Source organism: Perca flavescens, chromosome 4 (assembly GCF_004354835.1).
Source record: "Perca flavescens isolate YP-PL-M2 chromosome 4, PFLA_1.0, whole genome shotgun sequence".
Taxonomy (NCBI): domain Eukaryota; kingdom Metazoa; phylum Chordata; class Actinopteri; order Perciformes; family Percidae; genus Perca; species Perca flavescens.
Genome location: NC_041334.1, coordinates 11,099,720 through 11,120,863, shown reverse-complemented (window position 1 = coordinate 11,120,863; position 21,144 = coordinate 11,099,720). Strand labels below are relative to the sequence as shown.

At 40.4% G+C, this 21,144-nt stretch overlaps 1 protein-coding gene and 3 non-coding genes across 4 annotated transcripts in view; 1 reads left to right on the top strand and 3 right to left on the bottom strand.

Moving 5' to 3' along the window:
* The window catches only part of zgc:171566, a 21,461-nt gene extending 1,352 nt beyond the window's left edge, over positions 1–20,109 (top strand). The window contains exons 2-9 of the mRNA XM_028576147.1: positions 4,503–4,617; positions 5,580–5,630; positions 7,030–7,114; positions 10,004–10,142; positions 11,294–11,400; positions 12,468–12,558; positions 12,797–12,934; positions 17,027–20,109. Of these exons, the coding sequence (XP_028431948.1) occupies positions 4,503–4,617; positions 5,580–5,630; positions 7,030–7,114; positions 10,004–10,142; positions 11,294–11,400; positions 12,468–12,558; positions 12,797–12,934; positions 17,027–17,148 (848 nt within the window). The 3' untranslated portion in view covers positions 17,149–20,109. The remainder of the gene's footprint in view (positions 1–4,502; positions 4,618–5,579; positions 5,631–7,029; positions 7,115–10,003; positions 10,143–11,293; positions 11,401–12,467; positions 12,559–12,796; positions 12,935–17,026) is intronic.
* Positions 134–190, bottom strand: LOC114554991 (U7 small nuclear RNA). Its single transcript, XR_003692511.1, has one exon. It is a non-coding gene; the product is annotated as a U7 small nuclear RNA (small nuclear RNA).
* On the bottom strand, positions 1,481–1,536 carry LOC114554992 (U7 small nuclear RNA). The gene has a single exon (XR_003692512.1). It is a non-coding gene; the product is annotated as a U7 small nuclear RNA (small nuclear RNA).
* Positions 5,096–5,152, bottom strand: LOC114554994 (U7 small nuclear RNA). Its single transcript, XR_003692513.1, has one exon. It is a non-coding gene; the product is annotated as a U7 small nuclear RNA (small nuclear RNA).
* Positions 20,110–21,144: the final 1,035 nt, after the last annotated feature.

Genomic DNA, 21,144 nt, shown 5'->3' with positions numbered 1-21,144 from the left:
CAGAATAGCCCAGTAATATCATTGGGGTATATATTTGCACAAACAGCATAAAAACATAATAGCTGGCCTAGGAATTTACTCTGTTTACACAACAATAGAGGAGTTTTCTAGTTTTTATTTTCCACATTGTTTAGTGGGATTTCTTTAACAGAAATCCTGCTAGAAAATTACTAAAAGAGCAATAGATTTCCTCCTTGTATGCCCTGTGGAACTGTGATCCCTATGTGACTCCCAGCATTATCAGTCATGGTGCCTAGAAGTGGTTTCATGTGGGCGGAGCCTGTGTCAATTTAAGGGAGGTCACTATAGTGGTAGTTAACTGTATTATAATGATGTTCTTTACAATAACACAATGAATGTATTTGATGTAACCAAGGGTATAACTTTGGGTTGAGAAGTGGGGGGTAGGACTATGGTTATACAAAATCCAGGAAATTATTAAGATGACCTTAATAGTAAATGATGCCAGAAAGAATACTACTTAACTATAAGAGACTATAAGGAAAATATGTCTTACTTTCTTTATTGTTTAAAATAGGGGCCAATCACAGAGACTTACAGGCTTAATAAAGTATCAAACTGGGGGGGGGGGGAAATACAAAGGGGGATTTGGAAAATACGGGGGAGACATGTCCCCCACTGTCCCCAGTGGAAATTACACCCTAGGATGTAACAGATTAAAAAACAAAGGAGTAACTTGGTTTACAGCAACTCAGTCATAATAGGGGTCATTGATAGAGAATGGTACTCAGTATCCTCTAGATTAGTGGTTCCCAACCTGGGGTCCGGGCACCCCCGGGGGGGCGGCAAAGATCACAAGGGGGGCACAAGTCTTTATCTGGTTTGAGGTTGAGGTAAAAAAAAAAATTTGCACATGTTAAACAAATTATGATAATACACTAGAATATATAATGTATACAAAAGTCTGTATGAAAACTATATATTTATAGTTGTATCCTCGTTTTTCCTGCCGCCACGGCATCACTATTTTATGAATGAAACATGGCGGAGAAAAGTAAAAGTGCTGATAACTCCTCTGTATCAAAAAATAAAGTAAGGCTCTAAGGGGGGCTCTGCTTTTCTTAGACATGAGTGCGGGGGCTCCAAGGAAAAAAGGTTGGGAACCACTGCTCTAGATAGCCTACTTCATTCCATTTTAATCCCATTCTCCTACAAAATGTGTTCCTGGTATAGCCTAATAATAATAAAACAAAAAAAAACAAGTGAGATGTCCTCATCTGGATGCCTTAACAAATAATTGTTTATGTGAACTACAAGTAGAGGTTCTTTCAATACTTGAAGGACATTTTCCTGATAATATCTACATACTTTAACTTAAGCAATGTTCTCAGAAGTTGTTCAATAATTGTTTTACAGCAAAGTCATACAAGTATGTATCTGCGCAGACAGCTAGCCTAGTGATTTGTTTTATTAACACAATAAAAGGTCATCATTGCAGTTTTAACTTTCCACATCTTTTGAGGGATTTCTTTAACAGAAATCCTACTAGAAAATTACTAAAAGAGCAATACATTTCCTCCTTGTATGCCCTGTGGAACTGTGATCCCTATGTGATCCCTGCAGTATCAGTCATGGTGCCTAGAAGTGGTTTCATGTGGGCGGAGCCTGTGTCAAAAAAGGGAGGTCACTATAGTTAACTGTATTAAAATGTAACAAAATGTTGTTTACAATAACACAATGAATGTATTTGATGTAACCAACGTCACAGCACCACAGTACTTCATTTTAGAATGGTTTGACACATATTTTGCCATTAACAAATATTGCGTCCCCCTGCGTTTTGGATTTTTTACCAGTTCATATCGTGATTTCGATAAAATTGCAATTAATTATGCAGCCTTAATTGTATTGCAGAATATCTATCAGGTTTCACCATCAATCTCCATTTAAACCACAAACAACATATTTAATCATACACAGCAACATTTCATACATGGTTAATATTGGCCATTTGGAAGATTTGATCATCTTTTGCATAATTCCTTCACCTGTTAAGTCTCGGTTGACAGAAAACCGCCTTGAACCTTATTTTTGATCTATCGAAGCTACAGAATGGCTTTACCGATACGAATCAGAGAACTGTGACAGGATGTTGTTGTGTTGAGCAAACCTGCTGCTGTCATTGCGGTCAGAACTCAGACATGGTTTCTGTGGTGATGAGTAGAGTAGGAAGTGTATTCACATTGAATTGCATTATCATGCCATTTAGTTTGTCACCCCATTTTAGGTGGCCTATTTCTTTGGCAGCACAGTATCAAAAGAGAAAAAGAAAAAGAAATCCCCCTACAACATTTGAAGCAAATTAAAAGTTAGTAAACTTCTTGACATCAGGTTTGTATGGTGTCGTAGCCTAATATAAAGCATTATATAGTTTCAATTTTATGATACATGTTGTGATACATCACACAAGTTCAAGTTACCTTTTTTGTTTGTGTAAGGACATCATCAAACAAGCTACGAAAAGTTAAGCACTATAATTTGTAAGTATTCCATGTTTTTTTTTTTTTTGCTGTATGCACCGAATTGACAGCTCATGTGTAAGGCCGGTTACGCGCTGGCGGCGTGGCGTGAGCGTGGCGTTTCTGTTGCGTTTCAGCTGCGTGGTGGCTGTGTGGAGTCTTTACACATTTGTTCCCATTGATAACATGAAACCATGTTAAACATAAATATATACTGATTTGACAACGTCGGCAGTATTGACGGCAAAATAGGCTACAGAATATTTCGTTCTGTATTGACAGGTGCAATATTAGAAAATCTACTTTTATTTTTAAATTATATTTATATATCTGCATTTATATCAAAACCTAGAGACTTTCAAACATGAACATGTCATTTATTAATATATATATGTGTCTAAATGACATATAAACATATCCTATTCTATTTTGCCTGAAAACGCTTCCAACACGCTTGCGTGTCGCGTGAAAAATAGGCGTCGGTTCTATTTCTAGCAGGCACGTGTTTTCGGCACAGCTCGAGCGGCGCCTGTGACGTGCGTGTCACGCAGGCAGTGTGGAAGCTCTAACCTGTTAACATGGGAGCCGAAATATAAACGGACGCCACACAGCTGACAGCATCCAGCATCCAGTGCTGCGTAGTTAGGTGGTCGGGGAGGATGGTTCAGCGTTAAAGCACAGGACTTTAAAGCCGGGGAGCGGAGTTTGCTTCCTGGGGTAAACTAAAGAGTTTCACCCAGGAAATGTGTGTTCCTTAGGAGTGTTTTAATCCAAACCACGATCTCTTTCCTAATCTTAACTAATCTTTTGGTGCCTAATCTTAACTTTCGTCGCGGCAAAATGCTCATATTTTGTGGACTAAATTTTACCGTAATCTGCGCCAAAATGAGCGGCAGTTCGCGTTGCTCTGTACCCGGCTCAAAGTCACCAATTTTTGGCGAAACACATCTACTAACTACAGCTGATACGACTAGTTGTGACCGAGGTCCGTAACCCGCATCGCAAATCTCTATAGCAGGCTTAAACTAGCAACTGCCGCTCAGTGTCATGGAGCTCGTAGCCAGCCGGCCTCACGTGGCTAGCCGGCGGTCTCCTAATTTCGTAGGACATCATACGTTTTGGTGTGCATACATTTTCGTACCATATCATACCCGGTTGCACTTCATTGTTGTTGTTTTCATACTTTTTATATACATTAATATATGTAGAAGTATTCAAATGTTTATGTTTGACTTTTCTCCAACGTTTTGGCTTGTGAAAACCTTGTTTTTGGCTGTATGTCTATTTCTGTGTAAGTACTGTACATTATTAAGAGCAACGGAAAAGCGTAGTCAAAGTCCATGTATGTGTACACATACTTGGCCAATAAAGCTGATTCTGATTCAGATTCCAACCAAAACTCGGGTATTGTACATTGTATATTTGAAGCAGGGATTTTAGACCCAGTACTTGGTATTCTACATTACGCATCTGCCGTGCTTTGTTCAATTTATTCCATTTTCACTCATAGCATAGCACACCGCCTTGTTTTGGTGGCTGCGAGTAAAATAAAAGGGCTGTGAATGGAAACACCTGTTGCCATTGCTTTGTCATAACAGAATCAGAATCTGGGTTATTGCCAAATATTTTCACATACAAGGAATTAGTAACCATCTGGACATTGTAATGAATTGGCGTTGTTGGGATTTAGTGCATATATTTTGCTAGTAGAGTTTGTGGTGTACTGTGATAAATATGAATTTTGATATGGTGTTCCAGAGAGAACTTTGCAGAAAAACCAAAAGGAAACATAGAGAGAGTATGTCGCCAGAATGAACAAGTCAATACCTGTAGCGATTTGATCTCTTCAAGAGTGCATCCGTGTGGATATTTTCCTTGTCAAAACACTTTATTCCCCTGTTCTTTGTTGCTTTTTAATCTTATCTTTGTGGTCAAGATTTCTCCGCCATGCAGCATTAACTTTTCCATGCATACATCTATAGTTAAACTGTATAATGTCATCGGTCTTGTGTTGCTCCCTAGGTGTGTTGGCACAGGAAAATCTTCCAGGAGACCAGTTTGCCCGTGGCTCCTCATATATCGCTGCCTCCTATGTCAAATACCTGGAGGGAGCCGGGGCTAGGGTCGTACCCATAAGGTATAAATATGATATCTATCTCATACCATGTCATTACACATTCAGGGGTTTTCCTGGCTCAGAATGGGCCTTTGGTGGGACACATATTAAGCAGGGATCTGGGGGTCCTCCCCCAGGAAATTTTGTCAGAGTCCCCCGGTGCAGCACTCTCACCAGTGCAGTACAGTCTGACTCTGCAAACGGACATACCATTAGCGCTAACATCACAGCAGAGTGTTCAGAACCTGTCAAATCAGCGCCAGCCGCGTGCGTAAAAGTTGTGGCTGTGAATCAGGAGGTTGGATGCTGAAAATCCAACGCTTTAGCGATCGTGATTTTCCTATGCCAGTGGTTAAAACCTCTCTGGGGGGGTGCCAAAACTTTTTCATTGCAGGAAAACCACTGGCATCTATTAAACTCCACAGTCTGTATAACCATATAAACATAACAGCAGTCCCAGCATATGTCACAATGCATTTGTTATTTTTCACACTCTTTGGTGGGATTTCTTTTACAGAAATCCTGCTAGAAAATTACTAAAAGAGCATTTTGTTTCCTACCTACACACCCTGTGAAACTGTGATCCCTATGTGACTCCCAGCAGTATCAGTCATGGTGCCTAGAAGTGGTTTATGTGGGCGGAGCCTGTGTCAATTAAAGGGAGGTCACTCTAGCGGTAGTTAACTGTATTATAATGAGGTGGTTTTCAATAACACGGATTCAAGAACAAAGGTGTAACTTGGCTTTCAGCACCTCAGTCATAATAAGTACCATTAATAGGAAATGGTACACAGTATCCTCTAAATGTCGAGATTACATTCATTCTGACCTACATAATGTTGAAATTCTTCAGGCTAATTTGTCATTGGTCGCCATGCATGACACGCTGCTTTTATGCAGAGTGATTAATAATATATATGATTGATTGCCTTTAATGGGTTTAACTATTTTTTTGTCTTCTTGTGCCTTTTTTTGCTCACCAGAATAAATCGCACGGAACAAGAATACACTAACATATTCTACTCAATAAATGGGTGAGTTAACCGGGGTTCTCTTGTTGCCTCCTGTGTTGAGCTCTCTATATGACACACTACTGTCTTTAGCTGCTAAAGGTCTCATAATGACACAAAACAAGTATCTGCCTGGTTCTGTTTTCCATTATACTACAGGTTTTACCGTTGCATATTTAAGCTTGATAAGAAGTGATAATTAAAAAAACAAACAACATTGTTACTATCGGGGTTATCCCTCACGCATGCGCAGTCGTTAAGATTTCTTTCGAGCCCTTGTGCCCTGCACGGGCCTCTCTTACGTCGGCAGTTACTGTATATTACAGCTGCGAGACCAGAGATCTGCTCCCTATTTTTCTTCAGTCACAAGCACTTCGAAGACTTCGAAGAACAGTAGTGTCCGCCTGCGTACCGATTGACGGACCGGCTACATCCTGCCGCCAGAGGTCCACCCGAGCTGCGAGGTGTTTCTTGGCCCCGTTCGCCGGGCTGGCACCAGGCCGGCCGCCAGCAGTTCGGCTGTATGTGAATACACGGCTCTTAAGTCACAGAATGACTAGTATGACTAGTGGCCTTATACATTCAGCGTGTTACGCTTGACGGCGGTCCGCTTTCCAGCGCTGGTGTGCGAAGGCTCGGACACCACCTCGTGTCCTCTGCCTCTTGGGTTAACCTACCCTCAAACACTGCTGGATAAGGATTTGGCTACGTTTTTAAAGTGTATGTTGCGGCCTTTTTCGTCGTGCCACAAGGACTGTGGAGAAGAGATTAGGTTTTGCGCATCCCTTATTGAAGCGTTTGTTGAAGCGGATCAGATGATAGAAACCTGTTGTGCATTCTCTAGCACCTTTATGGGATTTTATCCCAGTGCTCCGTGCTCGGAGGTTCCCTTTTTTTGAGCCTGCTTTTCTATTAGAGAGGATGGGAGCGCGGCTACTTCACAGCCAAATCCTTCATTCATGCTGAAAGTCAAAACAAACTATTTTCGGCCAATCCTGTAGATCAGGTCAGGTCAGTTGGTTTTGAGGTGGTGTGAGAATCTCATACTGGAAACAGGAAACACCACTGCCTCTATCGCTGCCACAAGAAAGTTTTAAAACACTATGAGGGTAAAAAACAGCTGACTGTTTCTGCAACAACAAAGCACAGTCCCTCGTCTCTTTTACTTTTTCTCTTTCTCACCTTATGTAAGTTTTGATGTTCACAAGCTCTTACGTCCCCTCATTTAGTACTATGTTCTGTACAGCTATGAAGAAAAACATGTTTTAGTGATTGTATTATTAAGGCAGAGAAAAGTGTAAAAATACAAACATTGTTGAAGATATGCTAAGTTCAGCATCCCTGACGTGTGATGACATAGAAGAGAGGAGGCCTACAGTAGCCTATGTGTAACCTAAATGTAAAAACAGACGTGTCTCCTCAGGTTGTTGCTGCCGGGAGGAGATGTAGATATTCAAACATCGCAGTTCAGCCGAGCAGCCAAACTCTTCTACGACTTGGCACTGAAGGTAAACATTTTTTGACTTGTTCAACTGACTGACTGCCTAGATGACGTGGCATCTCAGCATACCACTGAAAGAGATTACAGAGTAAATCATTGTGTTATTACCTCATTGGCTTAGCTTAATGTTTCTCTCAATAAAAGATACGCTCACATTTTTCACCTATTGGTGCTTTCACACTGACCTCATATAGTTTGGTTAAATCGCATCGAGTTGGTTTTCCCCTTGGTGCGGTTTCTTTGGGTAGGTGTGAATGCAGCAATCACACTCGGGTGCTCATCAAAAGCTGACCAAACAAACCGAATCTCCTTGATGAGGTGGTCTCAGTACTCTTTCAAACGGACTCTGGAGTGGTTCGTTAGTGGTGAGAATGGGATCGGACCTCGAACAGAACCAACTGCTGGAAGAACCTCACATCTCTGGACTAAACCAGCTGCCGTAGTCAGCTGCACTGTGCATTATGGGATAAGGACAAGTTTGCACTTCAGCAACATAAACTGCATCCCATGTCCCTTATTTGATAGCTCCTCGACTCCTCGGTCCTCGGCTGAACTGAAGGTTGTTCTGTCCCTCCTCGGTGAAGGCCGTCTCAAATAGAGTCCAGATCGGGCCGAATTTTTCTGTCCGAGCCTGACAGAGCCGTGTCCGAACCCGGCCCGAGCCCGACACAGTTAAAATCTTATATTTTTTCCTCTCATACTAATGACACATGTAGGCTACGTTTGTTTGTGTGGAAAGCCCTTTTTTATTAAGCAACTGTAGGAAGGCATTCGGAAATGTCAACAGATGATCAGCGCATACGGGGCAACAAGCGCACGTTAATTAGCTGTTAAAATTTCCAATGTGTTAACCTTTCTTGATCGCTTCGTTTCCAACCGTGATCAGAAAACCAGGGGAGACTCATTACCTCCAGGGCCGACGTTATAACATGAATAACCACTAACTCTGCTCCAGTTGCATCTACAACACGTCTGCTTCCTCTTTTTCTATCGCTCTTCTGCCCACTTACCACACAAACTCACACACACACAAACCCACACGCACTGAGCTCTCTTAAAAGGAGCTGCAGCACCATTTTACAACAAATTCCTTATCGACCCGACCCCGACCATAATTTCTAAATATCTGTCCGAACCCGGCCCGGCCCGTCGGGTACCGTCGGGACCCATCGGGACCCATCGGGACCCATCGGCCTCGGGTCGGGTATCCATGCCTTAGTCTCAAAGCTCTTATTTCTGCCCTGAGGACCGAGGAGCGGGCATCGAGGAGGGATCATCGAGGAGGTATAGCCAAGGATACACAAGAGCAGCAATCCCGGAAGCCGTGCAGCCGAAGGAGTTGCTAACGCCGCCCATACAGCTGACAAATTCATGTGATGCTTCAGAGGAAAGGACATCTCATTCCTCTAAAACACATTTGCTCGTTGCCTCTCTCCTCCGATGATGAGGAATGGAGGCAAGTTGAGGAGTCGGGGATGCAATTTGAGGGTCATTGGATGCATCACTAGCCACATGGCAACTCGCGGACAATCTTGGAGTTGCTCTGATGACAATATTAGGTCCAAACTTTTAAAAAACACACAAGAACAGCGAAATCTTGCCATTGTTTAGGAAACGGCTCAGGGAAAGGGGGTTTCATAGATCCGTCGAACAGTCACACACTGTTGACAGATCTATGAAACCCCACTGTTTTTAGAAAATATGTTCAAAGACGCATGTGGCCAGTGATGTGAATGTTGTCACGTGACTTGTGTTGCTGCAGTTTGGTTCATTTCACCAACTCATCAACTGATTCGGACCAGAGCAAACAGTGTGGTGTGAAAAGGAACCAAAATGGCTGAAAAATACTACAATGTATAATGTTTTTGCCCTTGGTGTGGACCACATGAAACGATGTGAAAGCACCCTAAAACAAAACTCACATATTAACATGTACATTGAAAGAGATTTTGATCACTCTAATTGTTCCTTCAGTCCTAATGCAATGCCAATGTATGTGACTGGGGACAAAATCCGGTCTGGCTTAGGGCCGGGACACATCAGGCCGATTATCGGCCGTGGGACAGTCTGGCGAGGTCAGTGACTCAAATCTGTTCGGTGTGTCCCGTGCCGTCGTCCGTCTGGGGGGCTGTTGGCGTTCACTTTGGCCGACCCGACATGTTCGGTCGGCGGCAGGGCGGGCGGGACTCACCCGGAAATGACGAGCGGAATGAGGTGACTAGAGTCTCTCAAAATCTGACGAAATTTTTTTAAATTGACCTTTGTTGAGCTGAAATGAAGACAGATTCAGTAACTGCATGGCCTATTTCTCGCTTAAAATGTTTTCAAAGACACGTTTCAGTGAATTATTTTAGTACAATATGAGATCGTATTCTGAACGGCCGCCATGACAGTCCAGGTCTGAATCAGCTGCCGGTTTTCATTTCTTGGGCGACATTACAGATTAGCGCCGCATGCTGTTATAGAGATGTATTATGTCTCGTCTCCTCTCGTCTTTTTCGTCTGTTCTGTGGCAGTTTTTTGGACCTCAGGGTTAGATCATATCGACGGGGTTTTCTGTCAACGGTCGGCCGTCGTCTATATGTGTCTACAGACAAATCAAGTAAAATGTTTTCCAAGGAGATACTGTCTTTTTAGTACAAAATTCCCTTTGGAACTTTGGTACTACAAAGACTGTAACATTGGAAGATTTGTCTAACTCAGACTATCAGACTAGACTATCAGACGATCCACATTAAGCCTCAGCTGTACGTGGTGTGAATGTGTGTATCTGTATGAGATGGAAGTCCTTGGGTTGTAAGTGAAATAGAGCATTCTGTGTAGAATTCTTTGGACATATTACTTTACACCTTTGTCAGTGTCAGCTTCTCATTCCTCACTGTCTTGTCCTCTGCAGGCCAATGATGCTGGGGACTACTTCCCCATCTGGGGAACATGTCAGGGCTTCCAGCAGCTGTCCGTCCTCACAGCCAACAAAAACCTGCTAACCCTCACTGATACCAAGGCTGTGGCTCTACCTCTCACTCTTACACCAGGTAGCTATTTGTCTCTGTCCCTGTCCTCCACTCTTGTTCTGCTTGTCTTGTTTGCTCGTTTCTTCTCTCTTCTTCTTCAGCAACCTCTTGTCATAAAGATGAACAACTATTTTCTCCTGTTTTCAGTTGTGCCTGCCTCTCTTCTCAGATGCAATGTCTCAGCTTATAGTCTTATAGTTATTTTTCTGTCAAGCAAGTTTAGCAGGGAAGGTAAATATAAGTGCCACTCTGCATTCTGCTGCTATGGTACTGTGATGTGATCATGACTGCACATAATTTGCAGCAGAACTGACATAAAAGGTCCCTTTGGAATTCATCTTTACACAACATGACCCACACAACTACCCAGAGGAAACCATGTTGGAGTCCCAACAGTGTTGGCTGACCACAGGATTCCCCGAGGACAGTTGCTGTATAATTCCAAATGATTAAAGTGTACAGTAGTAGAGTCCTCCTAGCAGGATACGAAAAAACGTCTACATTTACTTCCACCTCTACAAATTGTCATTTGTATTCAACCCACAGCAGCATCACGCATGGTTCTTAACCCTTGTGTTGTCTTGCTGTCGACCATGCAACGTTGTTTCTCTCGGTAAAATAAATGTAAAATTAATTAATCGTTTTTTTCGCCACGTTTTTGTCCATTTCTTTGACGTTTTTGTCACCTTTTTCAACGTTCTTTAAAAAAAAAAAATGAATTGAACACAAAACATGAAAGTAGTGAAGTGTTTGTCTTGTGAAAAGCAGACCTGTCCCAGACGACCTGAGAGTTCTGGATGGTTCATAATGTAGCAGCAGATCAGAAATGTATTTTGGCCCTAAACCGTTAAATGCTTAAACCAACAGAAGTATTTTGAAATCAATTCTTTGAGGGACAGGAAAAAATGTCATTTTGAGTTTAGCTAAGATGTTAGGCCAGCTACAGTCGTAGAAAGAAAGTACACATGACAATATATTATACATATTACTTTTAAGAAGTGTTTTAAGTAATCATTTAACCAAATGTACTGGCCCTCCCTTACCACTGATCTTACTTACTACGGACTGATTTTAATAATAATGCTGTATTAAACCATTAACCTTTACAAATGTAACTTCCTCCCTCCTGTGTTGTGTGAACTGCTTAATCATCACCTGTATCCGTCCTCTAGCGGCCCAGTCCAGCCGTCTCTTCCGAAGTTTCCCCAAGGATCTTCTGCAGTCTCTGGCCGAGGAAAACATCACTTCCAACTTCCACAGCTGGAGTCTGTCTATGCAGGTATTTGTTTTGCTCCTGTCTCTTTCTCTTTTCTGCCCACTCCTGAAAAGCATAAACACCTGGCATGGCCAGAATCTGTTGCTGTAGTTATTCATATCTTTTTTTTCTGGTTGTTCTGTTCGACAGGACTAGTTGTTCTGTCAGACAGAACAACCAGAACAACAGTAAATGAACAACCATTGGTGGTGGCGGGGCCTAAGGAACCTAAGGAAGGAAAATACGGATGCAGGGCAGCAGCAGTTTTGACAAGCAGACATGGGGAAATTTTGCAGCTTAAATAGACTGCCAAATTGATGGGGTGTGTTTTGGTAAATGATACGGAGAGTGAAGCATGTCACGTGTGTGACTTCCTGAACTAACTCGCAGGCGTTGCACCATTTTAGTCAAGCAGAGCCATACCACACGCCATTCAGTGGAAACATGTCATTAGTGTATTTTCTCATGTAGGAATCCTGATGAGCGTCCTTGCAGAAGGCTTGTTTCAACTCACCCCTTGCAGGTTTTCCTGCGTAGAGGAATTATTGGCACCCCCCCCCCCCCCAAAAAGGTTTTAGCCAGCCCCAAAAGAAAAATCACTAGCACCCAAATCCTACATTTTTCAATTTAGGAGCAAAACATGCTCCTTGAGAAACAGATACCTCATGCCCTGTTCATATTAATTAATCAAACTGGACTTTGGGGGCAAGTGTAGTTGGATTCGGGCCCAGGTCCTGGATGTGAAAGCCACCTTTCTGCAATATATTCCATTATATTTTATATTTTTGAATTGTTTCACTTGACATGAATAAAGATGTTTTCACCATAAATTGGTGTCTAAAAATGTACCAGAATGCAGGACAGTCTTTGACGGTCAAAATTTCCCCATACCCCCCACCTAATTTGTGTCCCCCCACAAAGGCCCATTCTGAGCCAGGAAAACCCCTGGCATCAATTCTCCATACACCAGTTAGTTTGACAAAATGTCTTTATGGTTGTCCACGCAGAAGAAACAAAGTAGTTTTAGGGCTACGAACAACTATTTTAATATCAGTCAAGTCAATCTGAAATCTCTGCCTTTGAACCAACAGAACTACAGCCGGAATGCCAAGCTCAAGAGGTTTTACAAGGTCCTGTCCACTAACAATGATGGGAAGAAAGAATTCATCTCCACAATGGAAGGTACCATTCTTCCCTGGCTACTTTGCAGTTTGCTGTATTGTTGATTATTCAGATTCAGACTTTGTTGGGAATCGCAGAGATTGAGAATAGGGTAATGTTGATTTTAATGACCATGATGGTCCTATTTGAAAATCAGAACCTTTCTAAAAGACGTTGATTAGAATGATTTTCTCAGTAAATGAGCAAGTTTTTGTTCCTTTTTTTGGTCTGCTGACAATGTTTCTGGTTTTCCTCCTAGCCTACCGCTACCCATTGTATGCAGTGCAGTGGCATCCAGAGAAGAGCCCCTTTGAGTGGATAGATAAACCAGGCATGATTCACTCCACCACTGCTGTAAGAGCCTGCTTCTACACTGCCAGCTTCTTTGTCTCTGAAGGTAACCCGAGGCACCTCTGTATGCTTCTATTATCCCTGTCAGGTTGTTACCAGCACTTTTTGTTCGTCCATTTCCTTTCTGTTATTTTTTGCACTTTTCATAGTTTCCGAGCAGAATATCTAAGGTCACTGATTTAACTGAAATTCAATGGAAAGTTAGGCTGTGAGCCAAGAAAAAATCGGATTAGTTTGACTCATAACTCCTGATGCAAAATAATAACTATTTACAATTATAACTAGATTAGGGTTGGGTATCGTTTGGGTTTTTTCCGATACCGGTGCTAAAACAATACTTTTAAAACAGTGCCGGTGCCTAAATGGTGCCTGAACCAATACTTTTATAAAAGATTTAAAAAAAAATATGTATATATTTAAAAAAATAAAAAAGGAGCACAAAACGAGAGTCTGCAACATTTAAGAACAGCTTATTTACTGCTAAGGCCATATGGTCAAAATTAAATGATTTATTAACAATGTAATAACAATAACTTATAACAATAGCTTGTTTCACCAGTAAATTGCTGGTAAATGACAAAAACAACCACTAGATGGAAAAAGGGTATTTTACAATAACTTTGAATGCAGCACAAGGCTGGCGAGGCGAGTTTCAAGTGACCCACCATCTGTGTTGTTTTTCCGACAACGGAAGCTGCAAACTGTTACGTCTCGGTGTTGGAATCCTCTACAGTGAAATACAGTCACACCGTTTAACGTTGGCTGTCAGCATTTTAACCCTGTTTAATACAGCTGCTAGCTAACAGTAGGCTAACATTACCTGCCAAGTGTATTATGTTAACTATTGTCACATGCAGCGACGCTTCTGTTGCCTCTAACGTCCGTTTCGGAGCATCAGAGGGCAGTGCTGGCATTTCAGTAGAAACGAAATGAGGCACCGAAATCCGCGTTACTATTCGGTCCAGTAGATACCAGTTGTTAAAGGTCCAATATGTAATACTGATAGCTAGTGTTTAAAAAAGTTACTGCAGTACAAATTCAAAACACTGGAGAGTGTCTTCTTCCCTGCCCCCTCCTCCCCAGACTGGAAGTTCACAGAGGTTGCCAGGCTGAGATTGCAGCATCCACAACAATGTTGCTAGACGATTGTCTCACATAGTCAGACATTACTTTTCCTTGAAGCAGCAGGGTTTAGTGATATCCATGATAAAATCAAAACGAAAAACGACTGTTTGAGAATTAAACCAAAGTTTGGTCTTTGAGTATTTATTTACATTTACAAATGGAGAAATACAGTTTCACAAGTACCGCAGCAACGTCTGAAAAAGTCTTTCTAACCTAAAGTCTAAACATCCACACATCATATAGTGAAAACCTCTGTTAAGCCACCCCTCTAAATGTATCTTTTAGCATGGCCATAGTTGATCACATAGTTCCCCTCTGCTCCTGTTCTTTTCATTAGCCTAAACAAGAGTTTATCTCAGGAGACAGAAACCTACGTCGTTCTCACTGTCGTAAACAGTCATCGGCCTTCTCCACTTCTATCTAAGCAAAAAGACAACAATGTGAGGAGCTTCAGGCTAGTAAAACTAAATAACTCTACTAGGCTGTAGTTGAGGGCTGCAGCAGTTTCACCTCTGATGCTTTAAAAGTCCACAGGAAGGAGCAGGATTTTGTGGAGGTTTAAAACAATCTTTAAACAAATGGTTAACATCATTAAACAAATGGTTAAAATAAAATTTGCCATCACACTGGCTATATTCACAGTCATAAAAGCCCGTGCTCACGTGGAGCCCTGTACCCAACAACCTCGCTGTCCTCTCCACATGCCAGACAGGCACACTTCCTCGGCTTAGAATTACAATAGGAACCGCTAAAAATACCACTACCTTGCCGACTGAACACACTTCATTGGCTTAGAATTACGGCAACAATCGCTAAACACACTGCAAACTCACAGTCCTCTCTTTCCGATTTACAGCCCCCCTCTTGTGGCTTAAAATAACTCAAGATTGTCGTCTCCAGCCGCTGAACTACACTTTGTAAACAGCCATGGGCTGCTTGCCTGGTCACCCGGTAACATTAGCAGTTAGTAAGGTTAGCATGGCGGCGTTAACCAGGACTAGCCAGGACCAGTCAAGATCACTTTACTGGCTGTGTCTCAATTGTTTTTGCGAGTAACCAACTCAGGTACTCAAGCTATATAATTCAGTGTGAGTACACAAATGTTGAAATGACATAAAATGCCCGTCCCTAGTGGCTGTGATAAATTAGCCTGAAGCTAATGGTTACCTGTTCAGGAGGAAATTAGCCAACTCTGCGTCCTTTTGGGCTCTAAGCTGTCTCCATCTTTCAAATACATCTACAATATTTACCAGGGGTTTGTTACATCTCTGGTCATGCAACTGTTAGAAACATGCTGTTTTTTTTTTTGTTTTTTTCTGTCAAACTGGGAAGTTGATAACAACACACAGGCCAAAACATAAACAGAAGTTCCGTCACGGAATGTAAATTTCAAAAAGAAAAAATACTGACATTAGCATTGTTGTCAGAAAAGTTGAAGTTGAGTGGCAGTTGAAGTTGAATAGTATTTCAACTTAACATGTTTCCTTAATATCTGATGAGGCATTGTTGTCATTTTTGGATTTATTACAGTACATATATTACATATTGGACCTTTAAGGCACCGGGGACGTATAAGCACCGGGATTCAGTACCCAACCCTATTCAAGATAAACCCATCATTTCATGATTTGTGCTTATACAGATTTTCTACTCTGTTTACAATCTTCACCAAATTTGTTACATATTATAATTAGGGCTGGGTTACAATAATCCATAATAATTCCACGTTTGAGTAATCTGATATTGATTTATAAAATCAAGTAATTGATCTTTTAATATATGCATTTTCACCATGGATGTGGTGAATTGACTCCCTTTTAGTGTCAATTCTTAATGTAAGCATTAACTTGGGGCATTATAAAAAAATATATATATTTGAGGGTTTCTTCTTGCTTGTACAATTTACAGCAGAAGTTCTCTGATAATCTCTTTTATACTCAAGCTAAATCGTTAGTGTAACTGAAATTTCCCTAACCTAACTGATATAAAATCGGAAATGTAATCGAGTCGGGACCTTGTGAATCGGAATGGAATTGATTTGGTTAATCATTGGTGATATCCAGTCCTAATTATGAGGATCCTGAAAACAATCAATTCAGTAGCTCTCCTGGAGCTTTCAATTTTATCACGTGATCTTCATCAGCAGATGGAGTTTGCTGAGTTCTCATGTCAATTTTCCATTTTTTGTCTGAGCAGTTTAAGGATAATTTCAGATTCTTAGTCTATATTCTGAGATACTAAGTTAATATTTTGAGATATTAAGTCAATATATTGAAATACTAAGTCAATATATTGAGATACTAAGTCAATACATTGAGATATTAAGTCAGTATATTGAGATACAATATTTTGATATTCTAAGTCAATATTTAAAATTTTCTCATTGCTTTGAGATTCTTAGTTTATATTCTGAGATTCTAAGTCAATATTTTGAGATATTAAGTCAGGCAATTTCTTTATCTGTGCAAGTGCAACTGAATTTAATTGACACACACACACACACACACACACACACTAGAGTGCGGATCGGGCAGCGTTTTTCTGTCCAAGCCTGGCCCGTGTCAGACAGAGCAGTAACTGAACCCGGCCCGAGCCTGGCAGGCATTGAGATATTTATTTCCAAGCCCGACACAGTTAAAATCTCGTTTTTTTCTCATACTAATGACACATTGTGTGTGGAAAGCCCGCTTTTATTAAGCAACTGTACGAAGGCATTCGGAAATGTCAACAGATGAGCGCATCAGCGCACATGGGGCAACAAGCACATGTTAACACAGGCGCGCACCTACATAATAAGCTGTTTTAAATTTAAAATGTTCAATGCCTTATCGCCTTATGCCTTATGCCTCGCGCTGTTGTGACCGACCCAAACATCATTTCTAAATATCTGTCCGAACAAAGGCCTGGCCCGTCAGGCTTGGTTCGGGTATCCATCCTCACAGACACACACACACACACACTTTTCTTTATTTACACTCACTCCTTTCTCTCCCTTCTGCCTTCCTTCCTTAAGCCATGAAGAACCAGCACCATTTCTCCAGTGCTGTGGAGGAAGAGCGAGCTCTCATCTATAACTTCTCTCCCGTCTACAGAGGCATGCATGCCATCTTCGTGCAGAACTATTACTTTGATTGATGGACAGTATACCGAACACCAAACAGACCTGGGCTCAGTCTAGTCAGAATTTGTCATAAGTACCGTCATCTTGGCCCACGTTTAAAACCAAACTTTATGCTGTCGTCACTTACAGTAGCCTCAAACATCAAGTCAATAATTAGCCGTTTAGCTTAGCTTATTTGCCAAATATCCCCAAAAAGAATAGCCTTCTTACTTCAACAGTATATCACAAACAACAGCCAAATCAAATGACAGTTTCTAGAAGTAGCTTACTCACTTATTGTCTCTTTTGCCATCTTAATACAAGAAGAGGAACAATGGTGCTGGTTATGCTGAGACATCAGGGAAGCAATGTCTGTCTTAAAGCTATAGTGCGTAGTTTCTGTCTCCCCCATTAGGAATTCTAAGCAATGACGCCAACACTGTCGGCGCATCCACATGACGCAAGCACCCCCATCCCTCTCCCACACAGTTGCTACAGTAGTATTGTTTAACCTGTCAAATCAAGTAGGACACGGATAATAATAATAACATGATGGACACTTCAGAAGAAGTAATTATCTTGTCATTTTGATGTCCTCTTTATCTTGAAAGCTGAACGCTGCTGCTGTTCTTTCTCAGCGGTGACGTAAAACACATCACTAGAGCTTCTACGCGCGAAAGTTGCTGGACTACACCATTTAGTTAACATAGCCATTCAATTAGCTTTGTATGAACTCATTTGGACATGGCTTGAATGTAAAAGATGTTCATTCATGCTAAATAGTTGCTCACTATAGCTTTAAGTCATCGATCAGTCAGTTGTCAGGAACCGTTAAACATTGTTCCTCTGTATTTCCTTCAGATGTCATGCTGATCATTCGTGGCACAACATTTGCTGAAATCCGACAACACAGAAAAAAACAGCCAATTTAAATAATAATGTTAAAGTTCGCACGAGTTGATTTACTGTAATATTGAAAATAACACATATATGCTCCTCCTTATTAGGCTTTGGAGTTGCTGGCAGATTTGAGAAACACTGTTTTTAATTTTAAATTATTATAATTTTTTTTTTATCTGACAAATAATGGTTTCATACCGTCTTCAATCCAAATCACCTTATAGTGTCATGATTTGTTTTTTAACATGGCTGTCTGCCCGACCCATTAAGGGACAGTAGTAACGTTAAAGGGGCTATATTCTAAGCAGAGCTTCTTGGAAGTAGTGCATTTTCACACTTGATCCGTTTCAGTCCTTCAAGCAACGACTTATTAGGCAGCATTTTTTGCGCATATGTGAACAATCCAAAGGAGTGCGGGTCTCATCATCTGTGCATTGTGAACACAACACACTTCAGGTTCGCTTTGCCCTTTTGCCTTTTTGACAATGTATTTTAGCCCTGAGGCCCCATCAGAGCTGAAGTGGACCAGAAAGAGAACTGAGCCCTTTTTCAAGTAAATTGACAATGTGAACCCAGAAAGAACTGAGTCCCTTTTCTGTTGGTTCACTTTTTGGTTCACTTTAAGTGGACTGAGTTTGGTTTGTTTAAAGAAGACTATATGTGAAAACATCCAGAGTGAACAAAAGATGGTGCTCTTTGGTAGGGGGCAAGAATAAATCGAATAGACATCAAGGAAAAGCCCAAGGCACTCGTCTTAAGAAAAAAAATAGTTAATGTTAGGAGGTTAAAGGCACAGGAATGGGATGAAACTATTTAAAACAGCAGGTGTGAACACATCATCAGGTGCAGCTGGTGTTTTAAATAGTTTCACCCCATTCCTGTGCCTCTAACTTCCTGAAGAAGTTGGTTTTAAACTGATGATGCCAGATGAATTAAAAATTATTAAGATGAGTGCCTTGGGCTTTTCCTTGATGTCTATTGGGCTATATTCTACCTCAAATTAGCCCCAATAACCGCAAACTAAATTAAATCAAACATATCCAAATATCCAGTTGTCAGGGTGTCTTTCGTTGCAGCACAGCATTCCCATGTTTTTAAAATGCTTTATTGGATACCTTTGCTGGTGTTTGCCAATATTAAATGACTCAAAAGTCCACCATACAGGGCTTAACAGACTGAGTGATCAGTGAGAGAAGAGTTTTGTGATGAGCTGCTGTTTCAGTATCTGTCTGAAATAATGAATGTGAGTCCGTAACGTTATTTCTGTCAAAATGGAAAGATACTCTGCCACCTGTATTCCAAGTTGTTCAACCCTCTATGTCTGTAAGCAAAAACAGCATTCAGTGTGTATGTCAATGAGAAATGGAAATCCGGTTACCAATTTATCTTTTTAAAAATAACTACTTTCCTATTTTGAAGTTGTATAGTCATTTTGTAATTTTGTTCCAGAGGCAAATATCAATAATCACAAAACTCTATAGATGAGTCTTGAGAAAGAGTTCATCTTGACATGATTGTATTCTTGTGTGTCTCTGTGGGCAGTTCCATAGAGTGGAGTAATTGTATTTTGTATATCACATTCAGAGAATGCTACATGTCTGTAGAGATTATCAGAATTTGAAAATGTATAGTTTTTACATTGAAACATTTTCAGTACCAATTTCAGTAGGCTCAAGAAGTGGCATTTATTTTATACAAGGAGGGGGGCGGGTTGGAAACATTAAAACATTGTCGGTATCTCATTACACACCAACAATGTTGTGAAAAAGTGGATTGTATGGATCAGTTCACGATTGTCTGATTTTGAAATGTAACATTGAATGTTTAATGCTGTAGCATGGCTTCATTCATCCAATTTTTTAAACTAGTATACCAAACCAATAAGGCTCATAATTTTCTGTTTTCTTTTTAAAATGTTATCAGATTATTATTATTATTTCAGTCTAGTTGAAATTATTTTCACGCATTTTGCATCCCCACAATGAAACATTGTTTCTTGCTGCAAGAGAAGTCTTCTGCTGAAAAATACAGCCAATGTGAAAATAAATAATTACAAATCCAGTATTTCCCTTTTGTGTGTGAATAAAAACAAAAATAATGAGCCCTACAGACTAACTACTTGTCCAAATTCTACTTTGGAACATTCTTTATTATATATATATATATATATATATATATATATATATATATATATATATATATATATATATATATATATATATTTTATCAGCTCATACATTGATTGCACAACTGATTGTACAAATTTTGCTTGTTTATTACATCATGTGCTGGATGATCGGACAATAAAGGAAGTTAAGTAAAACTCAGAGTATCCAACATCCTTTGCTTCCTTTTAAAATATGCCCTATGCCTCCCATTAAGCCAACATTATGATTGAAAGTTTGAATTACTATTCAACATTTAGCCTTTATCCTGCTACGAAAAAACACTGATTTAAACACACCAAAGGCCCACTCCATATTGTTTCAAGGATGACATCCATGTCATTGCTGTCCTGTAAGAAGCATGTATCCACTTAAGAAAAACAGCTCCAATTTCAGCTTTGTGACATGGCCTTTTCCATATAACCCAATGTTTTTTGCAGTGAAAAGCTTATTTAGCCAGGAGAACTGTCTCAAACATTAAAAGAACACTGAAATGACAAATATTGTATATTACAGAGTTTGAGTTCTAAATGAGAAAAAAAAAACGCATTTTGTATGATTTGCTTATACTATTCGGCAGGTATGTGGGGTGGTCCATAAAGTAGGGATGCACCGATCCGACTTTTTCAGTCCCGATACCGATACCGATGCCAGGGTTTTGTGTATCTGTCGATACCGATACCGTTGCTGAATTAATAATAAACTGTATACCTTCCACCTTATACCTCCACCATATGGAAGAAAGAAAAGGCACCAGACCTTCCTAATTAAACATTACTTTCCTAACTAAGACAAAATAACATAGATGTAATGTATTTAATTCTTATTTATTTGTGATTTAAAAAACAACGGTGCATTCAAATCGAAAATATGTAATCAAACTTTTTAAAATAAATTTAAATAAATAATAATGGGCCACCTTTATATAGGTTTATAATGGCTTATTATACTGTCAGGAGTACATAG